Raw genomic sequence first — 25,071 nt, 5'->3', positions numbered from 1 at the left:
TAATCTTTTTTTATTTTTTGTAATTTAGTGTTTTGTTTTTTTGTAATTTAGTTTAGTTGATTTAATTGTAGATAATTGTAGATAGTTTAGTTAATTTATTGCTAGTGTAGTGTTAGGTTTAATTGTAACTTAGGTTAGGTAATTTTGTACTTATTTTAACTAGGTAGCTATTAAATAGTTATTAACTATTTAATAGCTATTGTACCTAGTTAAAATAAATAAAAAGTTGCCTGTAAAATAAATATAAATCCTAAAATAGCTACAATATAATTATTTGTTATATTGTAGCTATATTAGGATTTATTTTACAGGTAAGTATTTAGCTTTAAATAGGATTAATTTATTTAATAAGATTTATTTTATTTCGTTAGATTTAAATTATATTTAACTTCAGGGGGTGTTAGTGTTAGGGTTAGACTTAGCTTTAGGGGTTAATACATTTATTAGAGTAGCGGCGGGGTCCGGTCGGCAGATTAGGGGTTAATACTTGAAGTTAGGTGTCGGCGATGTTAGGGAGGGCAGATTAGGGGTTAATAAAATTTATTATAGGGTTTTTGAGGCGGGAGTGAGGCGGTTTAGGGGTTAATACATTTATTAGAGTAGCGGCTAGGTACGGTCGGTAGATTAGGGGTTAATAAGTGTAGGTAGGTGGCAGCGACGTTGGGGGGGGGGCAGATTAGGGGTTAATAAATATTATGTTGGTGTCGGCGATGTTAGGGGCAGCAGATTAAGGGTACATAGGGATAATGTATGTGGCGGCGGTGTGCGGTCGGCAGATTAGCGGTTAAAAAAATGTATTATAGTGGCGGCAATGTGGGGGACCTCGTTTTAGGGGTACATAGGTAGTTTATGGGTGTTAGTGTACTTTATAGCACAGTCGTTAAGAGCTTTATGAACCGGCGTTAGCCATAAAGCTCTTAACTCCTGACTTTTTTCTGCGGCTGGAGTCTTGTCGTTAGAGTTCTAACGCTAACTTCAGCCAAGACTCCAAATACCAGCGTTAGAAAGATCCCATTGAAAAGATAGGATACGCAATTGGCGTAAGGGGATCTGCGGTATGGAAAAGTCGCGGCTGGAAAGTGAGCGTTAGACCCTTTCCTGGCTGACTCTAAATACCAGCGGGCGTCCAAAACCAGTGTTAGGACCCCTTAATGCTGGTTTTGACGGCTAACGCAGAACTCTAAATCTAGGCATATTATATTCCTAAATGAAATAAGGGTAGATACCCTCGGGGGTAAAGCGTACGGAGCACAATGTAAGAGCGCTTTCAAAGACCATGGGTTGATCATATATGATTCCAGATCATATGAGGTGAACAGATTAGTCTAAGAAATCCAATCAATGGCAATTTTAATCAGCGAGGCCCAGTTATATAATCTGATGCTGGGGAGAGCTAACCCAGCACCGGCATATTTCTGTGACAACCTATTAAGCGATATACGTGGCTTTTTGGATTTCCAAATCAATGTTGAAAAGAGATGTCTCCAAGAGATACAATCAAAGGCTTTGACCGCATCTAGAGTAAGAACAGCTATATCTTTAAGGTCATTCCTCTCTTTGAATTACCCAAAATTCCAAATATAATCAACTAATGTTATTAGTTTCCGTATATTTTTAGAGGAGCTCCGTGATAACATAAAGCCCACCTGATCAGGATGAATAAGCTTATCCAAACAAGAGACTAGTCTATGAGCTATAATGGAGGCCTATAAGAGGCGGGATCCTCTGGATTCTCACCTTTTTTTAGGATCAAAGAAATATTGGCCGCTGTAAATGTAGTTGAAATTAAATTGACCGATATGTAATAGTTGTTATACAGTCTTTCTAAAAATGGTATAACCTCATCAGCTAAACTTTTATAGAATTCAGAAGGTAATCCATCCGGTCCTGCTGCTTTATTAGGTTTAGACCGCATTATAGCTTTACTGATTTCTTTTACTGAAATAGGTGCATTCAACACCTCCAAGTCTTCTTTTTGGATCTTAGGAACAGTAATCAGCGACCAAAACTTCATCTGATTATCTCGATTGAACTCACCTTCCATATATAATTGCTGATAAAATTCTAAGAAAATCCTGGAGAACTCCTCCCTCTCAAAGGTGCGCCTACCCTTAAAATGGATCACAGAGATAAAATTGTTCTTTTTCCTAACTTTAACCAATCTGGCCAAATTTTTGGCAGAACTACCATGGAAACCTCTAAAGTGTAAATTAATTTTCGACTCCTCTTCTTGATGTTTTTGTAATAAAAAGGCATCTCTTTCCTTCCTATAGCTTAAATATATATTCCAATTAGAACTAGAACAATCACTACAATATTTTTTTAAAGCATTTCGTACTTGATTGGTCAATTGCACATCCCTGGCCGGTTTTTTTTTTATTCCGGACATCCAGATACCCCTTGATATCCCCCCTAAGGACTTTTTTGGTGAACAGCCTGGGTTGTCCTTGCTGATTGGTGGAATAAAAAAAGTGCTGTCCAGAGTTTTGATTAAAAAAATAAAGCTTTGATGCCTTCTTTTTCAAATAAAGAAAACAAGAGAATGAAGAAAAATTGTTAATAGGAGTAAATTAGAAAGTTTCTTAAAATTGCACGCTCTATCTGAATCACAAAAGAAAAAAATTGGGTTCAGTGTCCCTTTAACCCCTTGAGTGCTAATGACGGCTCTGAGCCGTCACAGAGTTTCCCACTCTGGTGCTAACGACGGGGGGAGATCTGGGGTCTCCCACCCGCTCCTACCCCGGCGATCGGGCCTTCAAAGTGACAGGCATCGCCGGGGCTTCACGTTATGGGGCCTATTTATCAAACCGTCAATTTACTTGCATTCGACGGCACCAATACGCTTGCCTAAGATCGCCTAACATCGCTGCCACGGACCTGAATACACTCTCCAAAGTTACCAAAAATCTGTCAAAAAGTCGCGCACCAAGTACGGGGCAATGAGCATCTGTAGTGACATAAGCATCGATCTGTGTCGGACTGAGACTGGCGGATCATATGTTACGGCACAAAATTCTACTTTTGCCGGTCTGTAGCCTTTGATAAATAAGGCGAATCAGGCTTGCCACAATTACGCTGTGGAATTCCAGCGTATTTGCGGTTGACAGCTTGATAAATAGGCCCCTATGCGCGGTGACATATTTATACTTAACAATGTTAAGTATAGGAGCAGGGGGCATGCTGCTTAGAAGCCTGTATCTCAGGCATCTAAGCTACAGACCCCCAAGACCCACCATTGGAAAGGTAATCGCCTATCCTATCCTTTCCAACAGTGTAAGTCTTGGGGATCTGAAAAAAAAACATTTTGTTCAAAAAATAAATAAAAAACTTAAAAAATCTTTAAAAAAAAAATCTTAAAAAATCAGGTGGGAAAGTGCTTAGCACTCAAAGGGTTAAGAATAAGTATTTGTATTGCATTTTGATAGTAATAGCAATTGAGCAAAATCTTACAGCCATGTGCAACCTTCCACAAATGACCTGATAATACCAAAGCAGAATATCAGACTGCGATTATTAATGGCTGCCAGCATAGTGAAGAGTATTCCAGCTAACCTCTGAGGACTTGCTCACAGAAATAAATACAGGCTGGAATGTTCTTACGAACCCCACAGCCTTTGTCATCACTTCAGAATGATGAATATAATCCATATGTTTTGTATAAGGAGAGAAACATTAGGAGCTATAGACAAGCAACAAAATGGGATCTTGCAAAAAAAAAATTTTTTTTTTTTTTTTTAAATACATACAGGGTCTTTCCACAGTGTTGTTTGTATCCTCTGATTACGACTTAAAGGGACAGTATACTATAAAATAGTTTTTCCCTTAATGTGTTTACAATTGCTTTTTTACCAACTGCAGATTAAAAATGTATGAAAATTAGTTTTTTAAGGTTTATTTGTGTATATTAATACACTGATTTTGTGTTTTGAAGCCACAACCTAATAAAATGGGTTGAGCTTGTAGGCATAATCAGACCTCATTACTTTATCACATTGTGTACACATACCTGCTTCTTTATCTTATATCTGTCCATAAAACAATCACCAGTACTCGGAGAGAACAATGGAAAATCAACATTTTATTACCTTATCTCTGCTATATCTCACTGGGAGTGTAATCTCTTCTGCTGGCTGTGTTTACACAGCTTATCTATAGTTTGGACCTGCGGCCACAAACATTCAGAATAGGTGGGGATACCACAGGCTAAATCAACTATTTCAAATGCCAATATAAGGGTAATGGTGCTACTTGTAAACAATTTAATATACTCAAGCAGGTAAAGTGGATCATTAGGAACAAATTAAAGGGGAGAACATTTTTGAGTAAACTGTCCCTTTAAAGGGCCATTATACTCAAAAAAATATAGACTATTTAAATTAAGCACCAAAAGAAGATAAAGTTTATAATTGACATGTGTTAGCAATTTTGCTGCTAACTCTCCTAAAAATGATTATAAAGTTTCTAATCCTCTCAGTGCATGAGAATACGAACATAATCTACACTAGCTTTAGAGCAAGGCTTTTTCTACACTCCCTATCTAGTGTCCTTTACTGCCAGCCCCCATGCTGGGGCTGACTGTGTAATAGATACGTTGGCACAAATCCCCTCACCTCTCTCAGCCGTTTCTTCCCGACTGTTTACACTGGCTGGGCACGATCTCACTCCCCCCTCTCTCCTCCCGGTAAGCATTCAGTAGACGCAACTGGAATATTCCACTCACAGCTCTGTGAAACATGACCCTGAGATGTTTTACAGAGCTGTGTGTGAAAATATTCAGAGTGCGGTAGTGATGACAAAGAGGGAGTCAGATATATGCACAGTTACACTGTTTTTTTTTTTTTTTTATATGGGCAGATGTATTTTACATGTATATCAGCTGAGCCTGAGAGATGTAGAGCATTTAATTGTAACACTAACAAACTGCACATGAGCTAAATCACAGGGATTCTACCCCAGCAGTGTCTCAGTTTTATCTGCACCTCGGCAACATCCAGAGCTCCGCCCCCAGCTTTACAGCTACAATATGAATATTTATGAGGAGGCAGGAGAATGGGAGTAGCTGGGGGCAGAACTCTGGATGTTGCAGAGGTGCAGATAAAACTGAGACACTGCTGGGGTAGAATCCCTGTGATTTAGCTCATGTGCAGTTTGTTAGCCGTATGTTATAAAGGTATCTGCATTGCGGGGGGGGCGGAGCTAGCAACTGAGGAGACAAGACGTGTGGCATGAGAGCTCCTGCAATATCAATAGGCATTTAGCATAATATAAAGTATAATTGGTTTTATTGTTGAAGCTTCTGATTTGCACTTATGTGGGAAGGAAAGAGTCTTTCTAAATTTGTACTAGGGAAGCCTTAAACTTCATATATGACAAAAGCTTGGAGCTACATATACCGGTATGACCACGAGGCAGAGGTAATTCCTTCTCTGCAGCTGAGGGGTAAACTATACAAAACACACGGCTATCTAACTAAATATGGCTGATTATAACGAACAGGTGCAAGCTTTACTTCACAAATTAGAGGAGAAGATGGACTGCTACTTCCATGACTTGATAATTACAATCAGAAATCAGGATGGAAGAGAGGCCATTTCGACACTTAAAATGGCCGCTACAATAGACATCACCATGCACGGCGAGACCTCCCAGCTTCACACAAGAGCTTTAACATCGGCGCTGAAAGCACAGCGGAGCCACTCGAAGTCTTCTCCACATGATCACCCTTTGAGTACAACAGCGAGTACCGCAATGAAGAAGAGCTCAGTTTTACAGACACTGTCAGGCAATGATCTAAATCTAAGGAACAGAGCACCGCAACTTGTTAGCACCTCACCATCAGTAAGTACTCTACACCCTCCTGCGGAGGGATGGATCCTTTGCTCTGCGCTGGCCTTCGCTGCTGTGGGGACTACTGCTGACACTGGTGGCATCACAGGTATACCGGAGATCGACAAGGATTTACAGCCTCTGTCTATCACAGGCACGCTCATACAGGGAGCATGTGAGACAGAGCTGAGGTCAATTCCGCCTCTACACACCTTCCTTGAATCCTCTGCACGCATCTCAGCCTGTCTAGCGAGATTTTTGTCAGAGAATTTACCTAACATGATTCCTCAGATACGCACACAAAGCCTCAAGATTTTAGGATACAATGGAGTTCATATCTCACAACTGGATTCGGATCTAGCCCGCACCGCAAGAGTAGAGGATACTTATGCCTCACGCAGATCCGGAATAGGCTGAGACCCACACAGCTCTGCAACAAATCTGCCATATCTTTAGCAGTGACAGTCACTTGGACTTATAATGAGGACAGAACCTGATAACTGCAAAGATATCCCACACTGTTGAAGGCTACTGGCCTCCAAAATTACATTCCTGAGTTAGTAATTCCTCTCCTTTATATTGGTATATAGTAGTTGTCTTATTAAGTTCATTATAACTATTGTTCATAATATTAATCATTTTTGAAGGCTTATTCTACAGAACTTTTAATGAGAATGAGCTTTGTGACTCTGAGCATGTGTATGTTTATACTGTTCTATATGCATATTAGCAGCCGCCTAGTTTTACTCTCCTATATAAGGTATGTCCAACACTGTCTGTCTTTGCTTAGTCTTCAAGTAGCGTTCCCTTTTTTCAAGACCAAATTCTATATGTACTTATCAGATTGAAGCTTATCTATGTTGTGTGTCATCTATTTCACATGAATATTGTTAGTAACTAATGTATATGACTTACACTTCCACATTTTTACTCCCGCCATGCTATTCCTGATAATTGGTTGTGAGACCATTTGTACATAATACCTTTATGAATTCATAACTGACTATACCAACCTAGTATACTACCTATCCATGTTCTAACAGTCTACTATGTTATCATTAATCCAGATATTTATTAAGATATGTTACGTGTGAATAGAGGTTGGTTAGCTTATTGATTCATGTAATAGACCTACATTCTACAATACCCAGAGATCCCATCAACCAATGCTCAGTATACAAGCTGTATTAGAAGGAGATTTGGCTGAATTACTTCTGGGCTGTTTTCTTCCCCTGTATGAAGTTGGTCCTTAGCGGAGTATCAACCAGCCATAAGTTCTTGGACCTATAGGTTTATAGTCCCCTAGACAAATTATTTCTATACAGAACTCCACATTTGGGGCGCTGACTTTCTAAATAGCTTACAGACGATGACAACTTCGCCTGATTGTAGACACTTAAGTTTTAATACTGGATCTCATATAACGCTCAAAATATTGCATATGGAAGCTAGTTCATTTTGCATGTGAGTTTCCTGATGAGCGCAACACAGGAGAAAAAGAGTACTAAGATTTTTCTATTTTTTTTTATCAGTCGTCATATTATGTCTCTGTTATTAACCAGAATGCATATTTAGTTGTACCTAATGAGACGTAGTTAGCTGGACTAAAGGTTTTCCTACGAAATAGGTAGCTGTTATACTCTTAATGTTCCTTAATGTTTTCCCTTTTTCAGCATTGTTTTAAGACTACTTGCTTAGGTCCGAAGGGGTAGCAACGATACCTTATCTCTACTAAATGCCAGTTTATACACACACCTAACAATACCTCTGTATAGAGGGTTTTATAATGATAACTCACTTGTCCCCTAGGTATGTGAAGATCTGATTTCAATGTCTGAGTTCTGTATTTGTTCATTCCCTCATGTATATCTCATTTAGTTCTACGCTATGTTTTTAAACTGGTATGATTAAAGTTATATAACAGAATATCTCCTTTCTATCATACCCAGCTAAAGTTATATGAGCTATAAATATCCGGACCTATAAAAGTTACTAGTCAAGGAGGTTCATAAGACATACCTGTTAGTTCTTGCCCTTTGGGCATTTAGAATAAAAGCACTGGGTAACATCATATAACTCATGAATAACCAACTCTAGTGGAGACAGTTTCTATAGGGGATTACGGCACTAGCGCAAGTTTCATATTACATCCTCATACCACTGCAGCCACCCTCTAGTGATACAGGACCCTCCTGACAGGCTTCCCTTTACATAGCTTCAATCTAGGACCGCTGGCCATCTTAATATATCTCCCCTCACCTTGTATCCCCCTTCATCTTCATTAAGGGACCCTGTCAGGTCCACCTATAATTGTACACAACTAGTCTTCACTGTGGAATCAGCTCTGGGAAGTTTAGTTTTATACATACCAAATAAAGCATTCCCCTTGACACCTTATTTTAGTTATTATCCTGCTTGTATCTGTAGTCTAAATAAGCATATAAGTGAGTTCACCATACAGCCCGAACAGGATTAGCTCCGCCCTCCATCCTCTTTCTGCCCTCCCCCCCCCCCATATTCCCCATAATTCAAGTGGCTCTTGCCCACTGTAACACCTTTTCTTTCCCACTCTTTGTGACCCACCTGTGGTCTTTATAATAAAATAAAATGAAGTTCCACCTCAATTAGTCCAACCTTTTAATTGACACTCCACTTGATAGGACACATGTTTCCATTCGTCATAGTGGGCTTACTGTTCCGATTATCTCTGAGAGTTCAAATAGCAATGTATCAACCTTTTGCTTAACCCTACAACCTCCCTATCAGCTGAATGGACAACTTCTATGTAATAATATTGAGTGTTATACTTTGTTGTTAATATTGTTAATGGACAAATCCTGTGTTTTACTTGTCTTTGAAACTTCAATAAAAAATTGCATTTAAAAAAAAAAAAAAAAGGTATCTGCATTGCATATAAAATGTAACATTTAGTACAGTGCAATGGCAATATCAGACCTAAACACAAACATGTTTGGTACAGTGCAAAAGCAATATTAGAAGTAAAGACGTTCAGTACAGGGTGAACTCGTAGCAGCTATAAAAATAGAATGTGAAAAAAGCCTTGTTTTAAAATCTTGTTTTTAGATTTAAAATCACACTTATTTAAATAATGAACTTAAAATACGGATATACTATTTTACAGTATAATATATATATATAAATATATATAACACACTATATACACATGATAAATATACCCACAATCCCCCAGCTCAGTTTTTTTTGTTCTTTATGAACAATGGTGATCTCATACATAGCAAATATATAGGAGTATACTGTATATAGGTGTTCCATTGGAGTAACCTGTATAACAATGGTTAAACTTTGACACATTTTCGCACATACAGGATTTACCATCCTTTCAGTGGTGAGATAAGCAGGTTACATAGTTGCCAACATTTGAAGAAAATTCCAAGGACACTGGGGAGCATAACGACACCCATTTATGGATAGCATAACCATGCCCACTCTAATCCACCCCAAAACAAGCATGTAAAATACTAGTATAATTTAGCCATACTGATTGCTTAAAGGGATGGGGGGGGGAATGATTTCATGATTCAGACAGAGCATTTTTAAATTCACTTGTGTTATCAAATTAACTTTATTCTCTTGGGTACCCTTGTTGAAAATAATATGTACATACCCTCAGCAGCAGCAATGCACTACTGGGAGCTAGCTGTTAATGGGTGACTACACTCATTTGTCCTTTGTCATTGGCTCACCAGATGTGTTCAGGTAGATCCTAGTAGTGCATTGCTACTCTGGAGCTCACTTTAATTATGTGTTTAATCCCTTTGCAGGGTTAAACATATAGTTATGTGCAAGCAATAGTGCAATAATAAACTTGCTGTAACATATTAGAGCATTTTCTTTTTGCATTGTTATAGCCCTTTAATGCAGGTTAAATCGTCAAGCTCCTCATCCCCTCCCTTACACTCAAGCACATAAATTATATAGGAAGAAAACCTTTATAACAAGTAACAAAACAAACAAGCAAGGGTTAAATTATTAACTCTATTAGCATCTGTATATCAGGACACTTCAATGCACACCAGTTTATATAAATGTTACACAGCCTGAAATTAGACAGTGATATTACCTCAATATGTTTAACTTGCTGAATACTGTGTTTGGGCTACTGGATAGGCTGAGGATTTTTATTATGTTTTACTTTTGCTAAAACAATTGAAATTTTAGCAAAGTAGGAGACATTTTATGAGTTAAAGATTATTATTTTTTTATCTTTGCTGCTGCAATAATTGTGGGCAGTAGGTTAATAGACCCAGAAATGCCCCAGTAAATCTTTTTTTTATGTTCTGTGAATTCCAGTCTCAGCACATGAAGCGCTTGATACCTTATAAGGACCAATCAATACAGTAGATTTGCATAATCAACAAATGCATGATAAAAAGACAATGCAATGGCTCTTAGGGGCCTATTTATTAATGTGCAAGTGGACATGATCTGATATTGCGGATCTTATGTGCTGCACATCGATAAATGCAGACAGCATAAGCTCTCAGCATTTGTCATTGCACCAGCAGTTCTTGTGAACTGCTGGTGCAATACCGCCCCCTGCATATTTGCAGCCAATTGGCCGCTAGCAGGGGGTGTCAATCAACCCGATCGTATTCGATTGGGTTGAGTTCTGTCCGCCGCTTCAGAGCAGGTGGACAAGTTATAACTTCTGTTTTCGGCGAGCCTGACCCTTAGTCTGAACTTCAAATGAGTAGTAGAATTTTTTCTGACAAATTTCAAAGTAGGTCTATGTCCACTCCTCCTGTATTATGTGACAGCTATCAGCCAGTCACAAATGCATATACGTATATTCTGTTATTTCTTGCACATGCTCAGTAGGAGCTGGTCATTCAAAAAGTGTATATATAAAAAGAATGTTCACATTTTGTTAATTGGAAAATTGTTTAAAATTGCATGTTCTATCTAAATCATGAAAGTTTAATTTTGACTTGAGTGTTTCTTTAAGCAACATGCTAAGCAAAGCCTCAGTATATAAATGGGGACAGTTACACATGTTCCAAATTGTGCTACACTATTGATATGCCTTGCTTCCTCACCCCTTACCCCCTACCCACCCTGCTATTGTATATCACATCTCATGGTTTTCCCTTACATAGAAGATCACAGATAAAGAAGACTACAAAAAACCTTACATACAGTAACTAAGAAACTGGAGAAAATAAAGTAAAATTATAAGCCACAGCACTCGCTCTAGGGGGAATACTGCACTACACAAAATATTATGAAACTAAATACAGACTAAATAAAACAATGGACATACTTAAAAGACAGGGACATAAAGATAAAAAATGGGATGGTCCCAGGAAAAAACAGGACAGTTGGCAACTTGAAGAAATATACTGCATTTACAAAGAAGCTTAGTTTACATATAAATTATATGAACTATTACTAAACAGAAACCATTTTTATATTTACTGAACACACATGGGCCTCTATTTATCAACCTGTCAACTTACTTGCATTCGCTGCCCGGCACCAATACGATCGCCTAACATCGCTGCCGCGGACCTGAATACGTTCTCCACAGTTACCAAAAAAGCTGTCAAAAAGCTGTGCACCTAGTACGGGGCGATGAGCAGCGGTCTGTTGTTAACTAACAGTCATCGATACCCTGTCACTAAACACCCACACTATACTAAACTGTTTTACCCCTATACCGCCGCTCCCGGACCCCGCCGCAACTAAATAAAGTTATTAACCCCTAAACCGCCGCTCCCAGAGCCCACCGCCACCTACATTATACTTATTAACCCCTAATTTGCTGCCCTCTACACCGCAGCCACCTACATTTTGTTATTAACCCCTAATCTGCTGCCCCTACACCACCGCCACCTACATTATACTTATTACCCGTAATCTGCTGCCCCTACACCGCCGCCACCTACATTATACTTATTAACCCCTAATCTGCCCCCCCAACACCGCCGCCACCTACATTATGTTATTAACCCCTAATCTGCTGACTCCTACACCGCCGCCACCTACATTATACTTATTAACCCCTAATCTGCCCCCCCAACACCGCCGCCACCTACATTATGTTATTAACCCCTAATCTGCCGTCCCCAGCGTCGCCGTCACTATATTACATTTATTAACCCCTAAACCAAAGTCTAACCCTAACACTCCCTAACTTAAATCTAATTTAAATAAATATAACTAAAATTACTATCATTAACTACATTATTTCTATTTAATACTAAGATAGCTACAATATAACTAGTTACATTGTAGCTAGCTTAGGGTTTATTTTTATTTTAAAGGCAAGTTTGTATTTATTTTAACTAGGTAGAATAGTTATTAAATAGTTATTAACTATTTAATAACTACCTAGCTAAAATAAATACAAGAGTACCTGTAAACCCAAGTTACAATAACACCTAACACTACTCCACAATTAAATAAATTACATAAATTAAATACAATTAACTAAATTAAATACAATAATCTAAATTAAATTAAATTAGCTAAAGTACAAAAAAGGACCACACTGGAGGACCACTTCTGCCCGGCTTGAATGAAGACTTCTGCCCGTCTGGAGGACCACTTCACCCGGCTTGGATGAAGACGTCTCCCGGTAAGTCGCTCTTCAGGGGGTTAGTGTTAGGTTTTTTTAAGGATGTATTGGGTGGGTTTTATTTTTAGGTTAGGGCTTTGGGCTGCAAAAGAGCTAACTGCCATTTTAAGGGCAATGCCCATCCAAATGCCCTTTTCAGGGCAATGGGGAGCTTAGGTTTTTGAGTTAGTAATTTTTTGGGGGGGTTGGTTGTGTGGGTGGTGGGTTTTACTGTTGGGGGGGTTGTTTGTATATTTTCAGGTAAAATTGCTGATTACGTTTGGGGCAATGCCCCGCAAAAGGCCCTTTTAAAGGCTATTGGTAGTTTAGTTTAGGCTAGGTTTTTTTTTTATTTTGGGGGGCTTTTTTTATTTTGATAGGGCTATTAGATTAGGTGTAATTAGTTTAAATTTCTGTAATTTGTTTATTATTTTCTGTAATTTAGTGTTTTGTTTTTGTTGTACTTCAGCTAATTTAATTTAATTTAGGTTATTGTATTTAATTTAGTTAATTGTATTTAATTTAGGTAATTTATTTAATTATAGTGTAGTGTTAGGTGTTATTTTACAGGTAATTTTGTATTTATTTTAGCTAGGTAGTTATTAAATAATACAAACAAAAGTGGAGGAGCACAGACAGGGTTATAATGCAAGTAAAATATTTATTTACAGAGTAGCGCCGTAGCGCAACATGAGTGAAAAAAATGACACGTGTAATTTTTTTCACTCATGTTGCGCTACGGCGCTACTCTGTAAATAAATATTTTACTTGCATTATAACCCTGTCTGTGCTCCTCCACTTTTGTTTGTATCATTTGAATTATGTGGCCATTTTGAGTGAGCACAGATCTAGGGTGCAAGCCTGACCGCAGGAAATACACACCGCCAAGGTCGGAAGCAGAAGGAAGGGATACCGGCTCTGCCGCCATTGGAGGTGGTCCCAAGACACAGCCCGGAGCGTTCGGCAGGACAGTGTGGCATTGGATTCACGGAGGAGAAGCGGTGTCCACTACAGCCACTTCTGGTGAATGTCTATACCGGATTCTCTAAAGATACATCCCACGTTCCACGTTTCACTCTTAAAACCCTATAGTACAATGAGAGGCACAACTCAGATTGACACAGTGAATCCTTCAGTTACTGATGGCATGGAGTATGAAGTTGAGTCTATCTTAGACTCTCATTACCATCGTAATCAACTCCAATATCTTGTCAGTTGGAAAGGGTTTGGTCCTGAGGAGGACTCTTGGGAACCCTCCACTCATGTCTCTGCTCCCCGTCTTGTCTCCTTGTTTCATCGTAGGAATCCTGACCGTCCAGGTCCTTGATCCGCGGAGCGGCTCCTTGGGGGGGGGTGTCCTGTCAGGGATTCATCTCTTTTCATGCTGTACCTTTAAGGAAGTGAACTCACTAGCCCTATTTAAGGCACCTCCCAACAGAACTCATTGCTTGGTAATTTGTTGCTCAGTGACAAGCTGCTTCTGAAGAGACCTAGCCATTTATACAACATTGTATTTAATTACATTACTCTCTAAACTCACCTTGAGTTTCTACTTGCTTGAATCTACCTGCTTATGCTCTTTTGTGGTTAGAGCCTTTCACCGTTTATATCAGTCAGAGATCTCTCTGTCTCTCCTGTATTGAAGTTACTCCCTGCAGCGTGTGACGTCACGCCCAACATTCTCCCGCCGCGGCTGTGTCTCCGGCTCTCTCTGGTACCGCTGGGACTGTTTGCTGTCTGGTAACAGTATTACTCTGCTCATTGCCACCTCCTTTAATACTGGTCTGTATATTTTGCATTATATGAACTGCATGTACTACTACAACTTCATTAATCTATCTGCAAGCTTGCCATATTAACTGTGTAACTAACGCTCACACTTGCTGGGGAATTATATCTGCTTTTCCTGACGAATAGGTTTAGTATTGCCTCAAACTATTTCCTCTGCTTACTAACTTGAATACTAATAACTTTGAAAAAGATATATATTGCTACAATTTGTTCATAACGGACTTCCTAAGCATACTCTAGTAATTTTCAAACTTATCTTCAAATCTGCTTGCAAATGACTGTTTGTATAAAATTCAATTACACCTGCTCATAAGAACAACACAGCTACTTTATATTTAGATTGGACAAGTTTGGATATAACTAAATATTCATTCTCAATCTGGATTATACTATATTCTCAGCTTGGTTAGTTTTATTCATATAACTAATTGCTGTGTGATTGCTGGTGTGTTTGACAAAGCCTTTTGTATATATTTTATGTTTGACTGCTTGTGTGACTGAATCAAGGCACCTGCAGTAGTTAACTCTTTCACTACTAGTGAGTTGCTAATCTCAATCAATTCTCTCCTTTCTGCTGCCAGCAGACTTTGTTGCGTGAAGGTTCCGTATTCACTCAGCTACCCTGCTGTAGTGACCCTCAGATCAATGAGCATATCAGGGTTCCCTTAAATTCAATCTGTGGGAATCCGAGGAAAGGTGTGAGACTGAGTGGTCCTACATTGGCAGTAAGCTGTTATAGTAGTGTTATCTATAAAAACCTAACAGTAGGGGGCGGCAGATTAGGGGTGTTTAGACTCGGGGGTTATGTTAGTGTGTTAGGTGTAAACGTAACTTTATTCTCCCATAGGAATCAATGGGATATCGGGCAGCAGTGAACATGAGATTTCGTTGCTTTCAGACTCCCATTGATTCCTATGGCATCCGCTGCCTCCAGGGCGGCGGATTGAAAACCAGGTACGCTGGGCCGGAATAGTGCCGAGTGTACCTGGTAGAAATTTGTTAACTTGCAAAAGTAGTCAGATAGTGCCGAATTTGCATTCGGAACATCTGTAATGACGTAAGCATCAATCTGTGTCAGACTTTGACCGGCGGATCGTATGTTACGTCACAAAATTCTACTTTTGCCGGTCTGTAGGCTTTGATAAATAAGGGGAATCAGGCTCCGGAATGTACAAGAAAAAATTAGGAACAAATAAATACAGCGCTAAATAAGACAGATGTACCAACGATTAGGCTATCCTTATTGGTCAATTTGCGATCATTAGAATTGCCTGTATATGGCTCTTATATATATATATATATATATATAAATATTCAATACTAGTATAGATGCAAAGAATAAAAATACATTAAAAGCAAAAACTATATCCTGATACAAATGGAAAAAAGAAAACAACGCCAAATGATTCAGGTGATGCTTATATATCCCACACTCACAACGGGAGGTTATATATCAATAAATTAGTCTTTGCATCAGTCCAGACCACTTAGTAAATGAATGAACAATACCATCACAATGTGCAGAAAGCAGTTAAACCCAAGTTCAATATAAATGTACTATGTTCGAAATATTTATATGGGTTTACACTTAGCTCCAATCTTGCAAGAGGCTGTTTGGTTCCAATAATACACGCTGTAGCTTGAATAAGTCCTCAATGTAATGAGGTGAGCTGAATAAACCAGGCGGAGCAGCCGGTGATTCTCGGGACTCCAGCTGTGTGTGTCCCAAAGCGATCAGCTGTACAAAAAGAGAAGAAAGAACACAGCGCATCCGCAATTCACAGCATCGTTTTATTCATAACAACAGCTACACGTTAAATTGCACACTTACAAGAAATATGTTAAAAAACAGCATTTAGCCCACTGGCTTGAAGAGAAGACCGCCTGTAATGGTTACCAGAAAGGATCACCTGGACGCCGACCAGCAGCACCTGGAGTCACACTTCTCCTTATTTCACACTGCGGTAACTGACTCTTCTTTACATATAGCAGTCCCCTACCCAACGCGTTTCCTCTGCTCATGGGCAGACTTTCTCAAGGGTTATGTTAGAGTAGAATAATCATTATTCTAACATAACCCTTGAAAAAGTCTGCCCGCTGTCTTCTCTTCAAGCCAGTGGGCTAAGTGCTGTTTTTTTAACATATTTCTTGTAAGTGTGCAATTTTACGTATAGCTGTTGTTATGAATAAAACGATGCTGTGGATCGCGGATGCGCTGTGTTCTTTCTTCTCTTTTTGTACAGGGAATCAGGCTCGCCACAATTACGCTGCAGAATTCCAGCGTATTTGTGGTTGACGGCTTGATAAATAGACCCCATGGTGTATATGCTGTGTACAGATGTTCACTATTGTTCAGTGTTCTAGAATCATTCAAAAGGCAGTGAGCCCTAACTGTCCTATGGAAGGCACATCACCTCTTGTCTGTACAGCGATCTTCCAACTCCACTTCCCGTCTCTTACTCGCATCTTCAACCTATTCCTTTCTATTGGTTCCCATCTTCTTTCAAACATGCCAAGTTCACTCCCATACTCCTTTGACCCTAATTATCCTGAAAACCACGGCCCCATATCACTACTTCCACAAACATAAAAAATCATGGAAACACTAGTTTACAACTGCCTAACCCACTTCCTATCTTTCAACTCCTTGCTTGACCCCCTGCAATCTGGCTTCCGAGCCAACATTCAACTGAGACTGCCCTTACCATGGTTACTAACAATTTCCTTTCTGCTAAAACTAATAACCACTACTCTATACTTATCTTACTTGACATCTCAGCTGCCTTTGACACAGTTGACCACCTTCTCGTACAGACTCTCAGCTCTCTTGCTCTCTGTGACACGGCCCTCTCATGGATCCACTCTTATCTCTCTAACAAGTCATTTTCTGTGTCATTTGCTGCCGGCAACTCAAATGCCTCTGTCAGTTGGAGTACCTCAAAGGCTCTGTCCTGGGTCCTCTACTCTTCTCAAACTATACTTCTTCACTAGATAAACTTAGCAACAGTTATGGCTTCAATTATCACCTCTATGCTGATGACACTCAGATCTACCTCTACACTCCTGCTCTCTCTCATTCTGTCCTTTCTCACATCAGCGACTGCTTATCTGGCATTTATTACTGAATGGCCTCTCACCACCAAAATATTAACATGTCCAAGACTGAGCTCTTTTTAATCCTCCCTCTAACTTTACTCCAGTTTCTGACTTTTATATCACCATTGACAGCATCACTATCTCACTATCACCCCAAGTCCGCTGCCTCAGTGTTACATTTGACTCCAATATGTCCTTCATCCCCCACATCCAATCACTCATGAAACTGCTGCAACCATCTTTGCAATATTTCTAAAATGCATCCATTTCTGACTGCTGACACCACTAAGCAACTAATCCACTCCAGTGTAATTTCCAGACTTGACTACTGCAATAAGCTACTAACTGACCCTCTGCCTCTCCCCTCTTCAATCCACCCTAAATGTCTCTGCCAGGCTAATCCACTTTTTCCGCATATCTGTATCTGCTGCACCTCTCTGCGAGTCCCTTCACTGGTTCCCCATTTACAGCAGAATTAAAATTCTGAACCTGACCTACAAAACCATTACCAACACCGCTTCGCACTACCTGTCCTCACTAATAAAACAAATATACTCCAGCCGGCCCACTCACATCCAACAATGACCTGCTCCTTGCATCTTCTATTATCACATCTTCTCATGTTAGACTGCAGGTCTTCTCTTGTGCTTCACCAACTCACTGGAACGTACTTCCTCTTGCTGGTAGGACTTCCCCCTAGTCTGCCTTCTATAAAATGCTCCCTAAAGATAATTTTGTGCAAGGAAGCCTACCACCCAACTTAGTAACAAATTAATTCCACTTACCTAATAACTGCCCTCATCTAACTCTGTATTAACATCAATCTCATTCTTGCATTATTATTAATTTTTTTTAATAATTTTTTATAACATTCCACATGGCTGACAATTTCCATGACTGGCGAGACTGGAAATTAGCATTTCTCTGCAGACCCGGATATAGAATATTGGGCCCTTGATAAGACAGATAAGCAAGGTTGTTTACAACTTAGGTTAAGCCCTCTCAATTTTGAAAATAGTATTTTTTTTTAGATTTATTTGATTTAAAGGGACAATAAAGCCTAAAATGTCATTTCATGATTCAGATAGAGGATGCCATTTTGAACAATGTTCCATCTAACTTCCATTTTCTAATTTGCTTTGGTATTCTTTGTTGAAAAGTATACCTAGGTAGGCTTAGGAGCAGCAATGGAAGCTAGCTGCTGATTGGTGGTTGTACAAAAATGACTCATCCACTTTGTTCATCTAGCTCCCAATAGTGCATTGGTGCTCCTTCAACAAAGGATACCAAGAGAATGAAGCACATTTGATAATAGAAGTAAAATGTAGAGTTTATTTAAAATTGTATACTGTATCTGATTCATGGAAGAAACAATGGGTTATTTATGTCTCTTTAAACCTAAATTCAAGAAACTGAGACTGAGCAGTGGACTGTTTCTAGACAAAAAGTTGATTTGACCATCACCACAGATAGCCCCTTCAATCTTTGTTAAGCTTCTAGAAAAGTTCACATCTTTTTTTAACCTTCATGTTATAACTTCATGGCCAATCATACAAATTCATATTGTGGCTGAAGTAATATATTGTGTAGAGCATCACTGGGACTTTAAATTGGAAAAAAGGGGGCCTGGGATCTAAGTGGTGAACAGGAAACTGGATCTGCCAGAGGTGAGGCTATGAATCGAGAAATATAACTCTCCATAAGGAAAACTCATTAACAAGTGAGATATTTCCAGTTAACTCATAATGTTAGGTCCCTTGAGTTAATAAAGTTGGGGAAGCAATGGGCTGCTAGGAATACCTTAGCATGCCAGCCCTGGTGTGGAAGGAACCTCTTGTGTATCCCAGCAGATGTTAATAGAATAGTCACTGAGGTACACATAGGGTGAATTCAACAGTCAGGAAATAAGGGCAGGACTGAAGTGCACTAATGGAGGATGAACTAATCAGCTCTGTGAGCTACAATTTCTTGCTGTATGAGATTGTCAATAAGAGTGAGAAATAATCAGTTAAATAGCTGTAGGGAAGATGTGGAGTATTGAGTAAGATAAAGTGCTATAGTAAAGTAAAGTGTTATAGTAAATTGCAGTGAGGATGCTGTTGCTGCAGCAGCATACAATACAGACAAAATGCAGTGAGGATGCTGGGACTGCAGCAGGATTCAATATAGACAAAATGCAGTGAGGATGCTGGGGCTGCAGCAGGATACAATATAGACAAAATGCAGTGAGGATGCTGGAGCTGCAGCAGGATACAATATAGACAAAATGCAGTGAGGATGCTGGAGCTGCAGCAGGATTCAATATAGACAAAATGCAGTGAGAATGCTGTTGCTGCAGCAGCATACAATATAGACAAAATGCAGTGAGGATGCTGGAGCTGCAGCAGCATACAATATAGACAAAATGCAGTGAGGATGCTGGAGCTGCAGCAGGATACAATATAGACAAAATGCAGTGAGGATGCTGGTGCTGCAGCATGATACAATATATGCAAAATGCAGTGAAGATGCTGGTGCTGCAGTAGGACAGAATATAGGGAAGATGCAGTGATGATGCTGGTGCTGCAGAAGGATAGAATATAGAGAAAATGCAGTGAGGTTGCTGGTGCTGCAGCAGGATACAATATACACAAAATGCTGTGAGAATGCTGGTGCTGCAGCAGGATACAATAAACACAAAATGCAGCGAGGATGCTGGTGCTGCAGCAGGATAGAATATAGAGAAGATGCAGTGAGGATGCTAGTGCTGCAGCAGGGTATCATTTAGAGAAAATACAGTGAGGATGCTAGTGCTGCAGCAGGATAGACTTTAGAGAAAATGCAGTGAGGATGCTGGTGCTGCAGCAGGATACAATATAGATAAAATGCAGTGAGGAAGCAGGTGCTACAGCAGGATACATTATAGATAAAATGCAGTGAGGTTGCTGGTACTGTAGCAGGATACAATATAGATAAAATGCAGTGAGGAAGCTGGTGCAACAGCAGAATACAATATAGACAAAATGCAGTGAGGTTGCTGGTGCTGCAGCAGGATACAATATAGACAAAATGCAGTGAGGATGCTGGTGCTGCAGCAGGATACAATATAGACAAAATGCAGTGAGGTTGTTGGTGCTGCAGTAGGATACAATATAGACAAAATGCAGTGAGGTTGTTGGTGCTGCAGTAGGATACAATATAGACAAAATGCAGTGAGGTTGCTGGTGCTGCAGCAGGATACAATATAGACAACATGCAGTGAGGTTGCTGGTGCTGCAGCAGGATACAATATAGACAAAATACAGTGAGGTTGCTGGTGCTGCAGCAGGATACAATATAGACAAAATGCAGTGAGGTTGCTGGTGCTTCAGCAGGATCGAATTTAGAGAAAATGCAGTGAGGTTGCTGGTACTGCAGCAGGATACAAAATTTCTAATAATATAATCCTGTTGGTTATGCAAAATTGGGGAATGGGTAATAAAGGGATTATTATCTTTTTTAAACAATAAAAATTCTGGAGTAGACGGTCTCTTTAAATGGCCAGTTTTTTAAAGTCTATAGGTTTTGATTAAATGTGAAAGGCCTCCTATGTTTCAGCACATTAGAAATACGGAGCAGTATGAAATGAGTGGCCATCAAGGGGGTCAAAATACTACTGTTTATGGGCTAGATTACAAAATGTGTAGTGCCTTTTGAAAAATATAAACATGTAGAATCTTTTTCTTTTTTTAATAAAAAACAACTGCACTAGGCAGCTTTTGGGGGTTAACGTTGGCAACAGTGGGGTGTTTAGAAAAAAACATCACTGAAAAGTGCCTTTACATTTCGCTCTATGGGGAACTGTGTGTTCCCTGTAAATATATAAGTACAGTATATGCTTTTATATATATATATTTATGTGTTATGTGCATATACAAATATTAACACTTAAATATATATGTATATATATTTATATACATATATATTAAAATGATCTGCCCAGCACTGCAAGACTTACCCCATATGCCGCACTAGTTCTAATGCCGTGTCTGACGGCATAAGAATGAGGCTCCCATTGGAGACTATGGAAGTGCACTCTCATGAGTGCAATACTTCTGTGGAATGCGAATGCAAGGTTGCATTCGCATTGCACCTCACTCGTAATACCAGCGCACATTTGTGGCTGCTATTACTAATTAGCGCAAATATCCCTTTCGCAGAAGCGATATTTTGCGCTCAACTTGTAATCTAGCCCTATGTGTGGTGCAGCAGCTGAAGAGGTAAAATTGTTGATTTGTATGCTACTGGCGACCATGGTGTAAAATGACTGCTCAATTGTTAAAAATATACATGACTGGAATAAAAGTGGGGGCTTTTTGGGGGGAGCATTGTGTAACCCCACCCACCATAGTGCCCAGCTACCTAGAAATTTTCCATCATTTTTGTGATAGACAGCTGGCAACCCTACCAGTTAATAAGGATTAGAATCCTCCTGTGTAGATGCCAGAGATGCTGCAGGGGGGTGTCAGGTGTAATACAGCTGCAAAAAGTGCTGCAGGAGAAAATGAGGATTCAATAAGCAAGAGCGCGGGTCATGAGGATGAACAAGGCACAGCAGGTGCTGATACAATTGCTGTGCAGAAGTAAAAGTAATACAAAGCATAGGGGATACAGCAACTAAAATAAACTGAACGTGATTGAGCTGAAGCCTAATTTGACCACATAACGTGTTTCCTGAAATTTTCTCCAACTGAATTCAAGCCCTGGAGCCAGCAAGAAATAGAAATAATCGCAGCTCCACAGCCTGAAGCCCAGGCTGGGTACGGTGAGCTCAGAGATTTGTTACACAAACACAAAGTGAAGGCAGAAGGCCAGAAAGTGTTCTGCTGCCTCATTCCCTGCCAACGAATCAGGATACAGTTAAGCATAACATTTTGGAAATTAAACAGAAATAAAAGGAAAATGTTGAAAATGACACAGTGATTCACAACACAGCAATGGATTATTTAGTCACTGGGATGAGATAGAAATCCGTATGGCACTGTGTTAGTGGAAAAGATAAAAAGGGAGATTAAAGTCAGTTTATTTTATAAAGTGGCACCCAGGGCTGAGCATGTTGCAGGGTCATGGGATGTGTACCTGGTCCGGTATGAGAGTGCAGTTCCCTTCCGTGTTTTGTATATGTCTAGGGTGGTTACATATTCTTGTGCACCCTTCCCTTGTTTTCAGTTTGTTTGGATTTGAAAGCTTGCATTGTGTGGCTGTTTTAGGGTCTCGGGTATTGGAAAGGACCTTGACGTGGTACCTGAGCTTGTCCCATTTGGCCAGATGCGGTGACTAGCCTTTCCATTTTTGCTTTTAAATCTTAGCTGAGAGCTTGTGAGTGCTGGGTTTTCTCTGTGTGTTATATATATATATACACATATATATATATATTACCAATTAAGCACTGCATTGCAAAAAAATCTATGTGCATAATAGATGTTTTAAAATATAATAAAAGCGTAGGTTTTTGCAGTCTATGGACATACACTTTGAAAAGCTTCTTGGGTCTGCTTATCTTATCTCCTCTATTTTGGCCACAGATAAAAATGAGCTCCTGCACAGACCAATCAGACACTGTGTAGAATGTTGCAGGGTCGGTTATCTGAAATCTGCAGTATTGCAGCACAAATCTCAGAGTTTAATTATAGCAAAATATGTTAAAATAAATACTGAAAGCTCATTGCATTTTTTTTTACTACACAAAATTACATTTTTATGGGGACTTACAATCTAATATCCCTGATTATTTTGTAATAAATAAATGAAACAAAATAAATTCAAATGTAATACTTAAAGGGATGTTAAACACCAAATACAGTTTATAAGCATAGTATTTAGGTTATTCCTCCCTATAGTTATGGGTGCCGTCATGTTGAAATCTATCTCATATATTTTTGAGAAATGGAGGCCTGGGCAGGGATGAATAACTAGACAAGCAGTGATAATCATTTTGTTGTAAAATAAATATATAGTTTGGGAGTGGGATAGCCCTAGGCACAGACCTAGTTGGCTTTGGCTAACAGTAAAAGCTGCTATGCGCACAAAGGGTTAATAGCTAAATTAGAAGAATAAAAATGCAAGTCTTCAGGATACAGTAACAGAGGTCACAGGTAACTGCTGAACAGTACATTTAGATACATAGAATATATACTGTAGATCTCTTAATTTCTAATATTAGTTCCCAAACTGCGACAAAGGTTTCTTTAAAATGACAGTGAAATAATATTGGAAATGTATAGGGGCTTATTCATTTGTCACAGCACATTTTTTCAAAACAATAAATGAATGAAACCATCCAGTGGACCCCAATACATGCAATAAAAATAGCACAAAAACAAAATCCTCATAATGTTAACAGTATTGGGATAAGCACAACCCATTTGCCTATGAGACACATTGTCATTTTGCCTGAGGCCAGATCAGGAGCTTATGCACAGCATTCATACCTGTGCGGATGTCATGATTAATCCCTTCCACTGATATTATAGCATTAGGGATTCCTCGACCAAACACGTCCCTCACAACTCCCTTAACACCTCGATGAACCTGGGAATGGAAAGAAGAGATTACAGTCGTTTAGAATAAACAGAATTTAAAAAATGTTTAATTTATTATTTAATTAAGGAAGAATTAAGCAAAGCAAAGTACAGTGCCAATTCTTTATTTATATTGCCTGTTTTTCCTGTAATTTGAAAAAGAGCAAAACACTTTAGACATATATGCAGTTTTTCAATAACAATTAGAGTCTGAAATCTTTCCAAATACTTTAAAATAAAAATTGCAGAATTCACAAAAATGTAAATCTGTTCCTTCTTAAAGTAAGTTTCAAGTAATTGTGCATTATAATTAACGGAGAATAAACAAACTTAAATTAAAACAAAACTCCCTCTATGAAACAGTCCACTTTAAAATATGCACAAAATAAAACTTGAAAGAGTTAAATGGGCACTAAAGTCAAAACTAAACTTTCATGATTCCAATAGATCAAATAATTTTTAAAAGATTTCTAATTTACTTCCATTATCAAAATGTGCACACTATTTTATATGCACACTTTCTGAGGCACCAGCTCCTACTGAGCATGTGCAAGAATGCACATTATATATGCATATGCATTTTGTGATTGGATGATGGCTGTCACATGATACAGGGGGCAGGGACAATGGAAGTAATTTTAAAATTTGTCAGAAAAAATATTACTGCTCATCTAGATTAAAACTACTGTAAAATGAATAATTAAACATTTAATATATAAAACACTAGCGGCTAGATTACGAGTTTTTGGCGGTAATGGTGTGTGGTGCTAACAAGCCTTTTTTTCTCACCGCTCACTTAAGACAACGCTGGTATTACGAGTTTTCTGCAAGCCGGCGTTAGCCTCAGAAAAGCGAGAGTTGAGCAAAATTTAGCTCCACATCTCACCTCAATACCAGCGTTGCTTAAGTCAGCGGTGAGCTGGCTAAACGTGCTCGTGCACGATTTCCCCATAGGAAACAATTGGGCTGAGCTGGCTGAAAAAAAAACTAACACCTGCAAAAAAGCAGCGTTCAGCTCCTAACGCAGCCCCATTGTTTCCTATGGGGAAATAAAAGTTATGTCTACACCTAACAACCTAACATGAACCCCGAGTCTAAACACCCCTAATATTACACTTATTAACCCCTAATCTGCCACCCCCGACATCGTCGCCACCTACATTATATTATTAACCCCTAATCTGCCGCTCCGGACACCGTCGCCACCTACATTATACTTAT

At 39.1% G+C, this 25,071-nt stretch overlaps 1 protein-coding gene across 1 annotated transcript in view; it reads right to left on the bottom strand.

The window, feature by feature from the left end:
• The window catches only part of CPXM2 (carboxypeptidase X, M14 family member 2), a 181,493-nt gene that overhangs the window by 32,318 nt on the left and 124,104 nt on the right, over nucleotides 1–25,071 (bottom strand). The window contains exon 14 of the mRNA XM_053692603.1: nucleotides 23,761–23,860. Coding sequence (XP_053548578.1) covers nucleotides 23,761–23,860 — 100 coding nt within the window. The remainder of the gene's footprint in view (nucleotides 1–23,760; nucleotides 23,861–25,071) is intronic.

The sequence above is a fragment of the Bombina bombina genome, chromosome 9 (genome assembly GCF_027579735.1).
Source record: "Bombina bombina isolate aBomBom1 chromosome 9, aBomBom1.pri, whole genome shotgun sequence".
In the NCBI taxonomy this organism is placed as follows: Eukaryota; Metazoa; Chordata; class Amphibia; order Anura; family Bombinatoridae; genus Bombina; species Bombina bombina.
Note: the sequence above shows the minus strand (reverse complement) of the source record. Positions and strands in the feature narration are given on the sequence as shown.